The sequence below is a fragment of the Corylus avellana genome, chromosome 9, assembly GCF_965113065.1.
Source record: "Corylus avellana chromosome 9, dhCorAvel1.hap1.2, whole genome shotgun sequence".
NCBI lineage: Eukaryota > Viridiplantae > Streptophyta > Magnoliopsida > Fagales > Betulaceae > Corylus > Corylus avellana.
Window position 1 is genome coordinate 6,950,538 of NC_142498.1, and position 4,503 is coordinate 6,955,040.

Here is a 4,503-nt window from a genome sequence, read left to right on the forward strand (position 1 = left end):
CCTTTTTGAGACAATTAAATGTAACCATAAATAAAGGACAAGAAATATTAACCTTAATTGGTGCTTTATTTTAATTTTTTGTCCCTAAATTTACACAGCAATGCATAGAGCGATGATAAAGACAATGTACGTTCGGCTGATTTAATATTTTAAAATAATAAAATATTTTATTATATTATTTTAATTTAAAAAATAAAAAATAAAAACAAAATTTTACACCAGGCGTGCATGAATGTCGTTCCCCGGTTGCTGCATAAGGTAATTCGACCATTGGCTACAGTCCCTTAAGCCTGCACTTAGGTTGGCCCTCTTTATTTTTTTTAATAAGGAAAATGTTTTAGTAATTTTTTTTTTAAAAATATAGCTAATTAGTCAACTGACCTTTCTATTCATTAAAGTTGGCACCCACTAATGCATTTTGTAAGACGCAATGAACATTAATAAATAATTTTTTAGCAAAATAGCAACCCTGGGTTGATTTAGCAACACTTTACTTCTTTCTTTTTTTTTTTTCATTATTTAACAAAAAAGTAAAAATATTAATAAATAATTTAATATATAAAACACTCAAAATTACTTTCAAATTTATATCACATTATAATACATTTTCAACCAAAAAGTAATAAAACTGACTATGTATTTTCTGTAGTAAACCATAATTGCCTATTATCTTTAAATTTTTATTTCATTTTCTAATTGGAGAAAGGTTACAAATGAACTCTTTCCCCCTCCTTATTATTATCTTTAAATTAACAAGACAATATTATTCTTTTATTATATGCTATACTTGTTGATTTATTACTATTTTTATTTTGTTTGACCTAATTCATTTTTTATATTTAAATGATGAGTTATTATACAAGCATTATAAGCATAATTTTTTTTCCCACCTTGCAAGGTTCATGCTCATCAAATTTTAAATGTTTTTTTAGTGAGATCAATTTTAAATTAAAGGCACGAGGCAGGACACTTGTCTTTCGTGGGTTGGATAAAAAAAATAAGGAGAAATGATGTCCATCAACATATGTATGTCCCTAAAACATGGATTTTACATACATACATACATTGGGCCTATCCCATTATTCTTCCCTGACGCGTTGGTTTTCAATTTCGCCGTCACTTTATAAATTGCCTCCTTCCTTCAAAGCTCTATCCCCCTTGGAAACCAGAAGAGACACACAGAGAGAGAGAGAGAGAGAGAGAGAGAAAGAGGGAGAGAGAGTAGAGAGAGAAACAAAGGGAAACCCTAATCGCTGAAGCTAAATCATTACCCGTTTGGCTTTGTTTCTCTCTTTGCCGTCACATATTTCACAATACCTTACGATCTTTCATATATCTCGCTTTCTCGCTCTGGTTCAGATCACAAGAGAGTTTCGAAGGACTTGCTCTCTCATTTTCTCCGGAAAATTCGAAGATCTTCTCGTAAGAACTGATTCTTTTGTTTGATTGCTTTTGTTCTTCATATTCTATTGTTTTTCTTGGGTTAATTAGTCGTTTTCTCCTTTGATCCTCTGAGCAATGTCGTTTTGGTGCTTTTGTGAATGTGGATTGTGCTTCTGCATTATGATCTGTGCGCTTTGTTTGGTTGCTGACAAAAACAGGGAGAAGAAAAGAAAAGAAAAGAAAAGAAAACTCTCTAGCATTGTTTTAGTTTTTAGATAATTTAAAACTCAACTCCCAGCTCTCTTGTTTTCTGCATTTTTGGATGTGGTAGAGAATATCTCTGAATGTTGATCGGTACCGTAAAGGGGGAAAGAAAAAAAACCGTTTTCTATTTTGCCTTAATTTGTTTGTGTAGAAAGAAGTCAATGAACGCATTGTTCCAAAATTGTTCCGTCAATAATAAAAGAAATTAGGTTTTGTAAGTGGTTGTATTTAGACTTTGTTGAATTGACCGAGGACTCGATCAACTTCTTGTGGGAACTGTACACATCTGGGATACCTTTCCAAGTCAAGGGATTAAAAAAATACAAGTTATGATTTATTTTAATGAACAGTAAATGGTCCAACTTGAGTGTTTTTGCAAATTTATATTTAAATGGGGTTATTTAAGTCAGGAATAGTAAGTATTGCCGGTCAAAACTTCTAGTTTTTCTTCTAGGAGTATTTGTTTGACTTTGTTTTGGGCGGTTTTATGTTTCTATGGGGTGGGGGAAGTGCACTTGGTTAATATGAACCTCATGTTTCACGTTCTTTTCCTGAGTGTTATTGAGTATTTTTGGTATTCATTAAAAAAATTATTGAGTATATATGGTAGTAATTATAATTGTTTTGCCAGGAGCCATACAACCATGGTATTTTGGGTTTTCGGCTATGGTTCACTTGTGTGGAACCCAGGGTTTGAATATGATGAGAAAGTGATAGGATTCATCAAGGACTATAGGCGTGTATTTGATGTTGGTAAGTTTCTTATCAGCATACAGTATTCATAGACGTATTATTTATGAAGTTATTAGTTCTTTTATACCCGAACATTCAATTATAACTGTTTTTGCATATTCCATTTCCTCTGCACCAGCTTGCTTTGACCACAGAGGTACACGTGAACGCCCTGCACGAACTTGCTCATTGGAATACAAAGAAGGAACCATATGCGTAAGTAGAACTTAACAATGATTATAATGTATGTTAATGTCTACTGTAGTTGTGAGGATAGAGGCATATGTGCCATTCCTTACAATAAAGATTTTGAATTTTGTTGGTTGATTTTCTGACGTTGAAATTATTCTGTCAGTGGGGTGCTGCTTACTGTGTTCGGGGAGGCCCTGAAAAGGAAAGATTGGCAATGGAGGTATGTCTTTTGAAATTTAGCTTGTTTAGATGAGGAGTGCTAGTTGTACTTGTATTTATTTTTGAGTTAGTGAACTTGCTTTGTAGATACAAGGTATAACCCAGGCAAAGATAATTGGTGGGTGTTTTCATTGTTAAAACAAACTGGGCACTTAGATGGCCTTTTACCTGCTTCATGTGAATTGCAAAAGTTGTCTCAACTGGGAATTTCTTTACCCAACCTCCAATCCTCTTTTGCTCCTGTCTTTTTTTTTTTTTTTTGGTTGCTTTGTAAATAACTTGCACACCAGACAAGTAAAGCCATACACACCAGCCCATACTAATGGGGGATGGAAATCCCATTAGGTCCAAAGGCCATTTGCAACATGTCATCTTTCCTCTACTTGAATAAGTTGGCTAACAATTGTCATTTTTTATCCAGACCAATGTTAATTGTATAAATAAACTGAATGATCTTTTCAATGCAGTATTTGGAGCGGAGGGAGTGCGAATATGATGAAAAGACTCTTGTAAACTTCTACAAGGTTAGATTTTGAGTTTGATTTTGATTTTGATTTTACTCCTGTCTCTTTCCTGGAGTTGTCAGGTTCATACCTTTTTTTTTTTGTTCTTATTTCCATTGCATGTGTTCTCTTTTAATCCAGGAAGGGGGGGATTCCTTTGAGCCTGCTGTAAAAGGAGTTATAGTGTAAGTGATCTTGTTGTGAATCTTTTACTCTCTTCTTTATTTCATATTATTCAACAAAAACAAAGAATAATGGATGGAATGTGCAACAGTTTCGTTTTTCTCCTCTCCCTTTAAAATACAAATTGATATCATATTTGAAGCTAGATATGGTTTCTTATGCATCTTCCTAAAAGAACCTCCGTTTTTTCTTTTTCAGGTTCACATCCACTCCAGACAAAGAATCAAACAAGTACTACCTGGGGCCTGCTCCATTGGAGAAAATGGCCAGGTAAAGTGGTCAACATTTTTTCTCTTTTTTTTGGTGTGTGTGAATGTTTCACACCCTGATTTTTCATCAACTTTTTCAGCGAAATTGCAACTGCTTTTGGACCCTGCGGGAACAATAGAGACTACCTTTTCCTGTTAGAGAAGGCCATGTCTGATATTGGTGAGTTTCCTTTTCTGAAACCAAGCACAAAAATATCAGATGCCTTTAGGTCTTATACTCATGATATTTGTGAACAGGCCATGAAGATGACATGGTGATAGAACTTGCCAATGAGGTGCGGAAGGTACTTGGAATCGCAGGGAAAGGAATTCCAAAGGAGAGGAAGTTGGTCGGGCAATCCCACATCCCACTCATGTCCCATATTCCCACTCTTAAGATCCACCCACTTCCAGAAGCCATTGCCATGGACTCCTAGCAAGAAGATGTCAATCTCTAGGAATTGGATACTTTGCGGAGCCTGCTAACCCATTTATCACTACCTTGTTTTCCTCTTATTTAAGATTTTTCCTCTAGAAAGCAGTTTTCTGTTGGTCTTAGCAGAGTCTACTTTGCCCTCTAAACTTTTACCCTTTTACCCCTTTACACATGGTTTGGACTTAGAAAGAGTGACTAACAATTTTCCATACGAAATACAGGATGTAGGAAATGCTGATGATGTTAGTTTCAGTTTCAAACCAAGAGAAATCCGTCATTACCTTGCAGGCCAACTACTGTTGTTCCATGTACTGTGCAACTAGACATCTTTTTTTTTTTTTAA

The 4,503-nt window shown here is 34.8% G+C and overlaps 1 protein-coding gene across 1 annotated transcript; it reads left to right on the plus strand.

Annotated features, from left to right (window-relative positions):
- The first annotated feature begins 1,163 nt into the window (after positions 1 to 1,163).
- On the plus strand, positions 1,164 to 4,503 carry LOC132189659 (gamma-glutamylcyclotransferase 2-1). Its single transcript, XM_059604420.2, has 9 exons — positions 1,164 to 1,422; positions 2,279 to 2,400; positions 2,519 to 2,595; positions 2,735 to 2,791; positions 3,258 to 3,314; positions 3,435 to 3,478; positions 3,675 to 3,746; positions 3,826 to 3,905; positions 3,983 to 4,503. The coding sequence occupies exons 2-9, from the start codon at positions 2,292 to 2,294 to the stop codon at positions 4,159 to 4,161; spliced, it is 675 nt and encodes a 224-aa protein (XP_059460403.2). The 5' UTR covers positions 1,164 to 1,422; positions 2,279 to 2,291; the 3' UTR covers positions 4,162 to 4,503.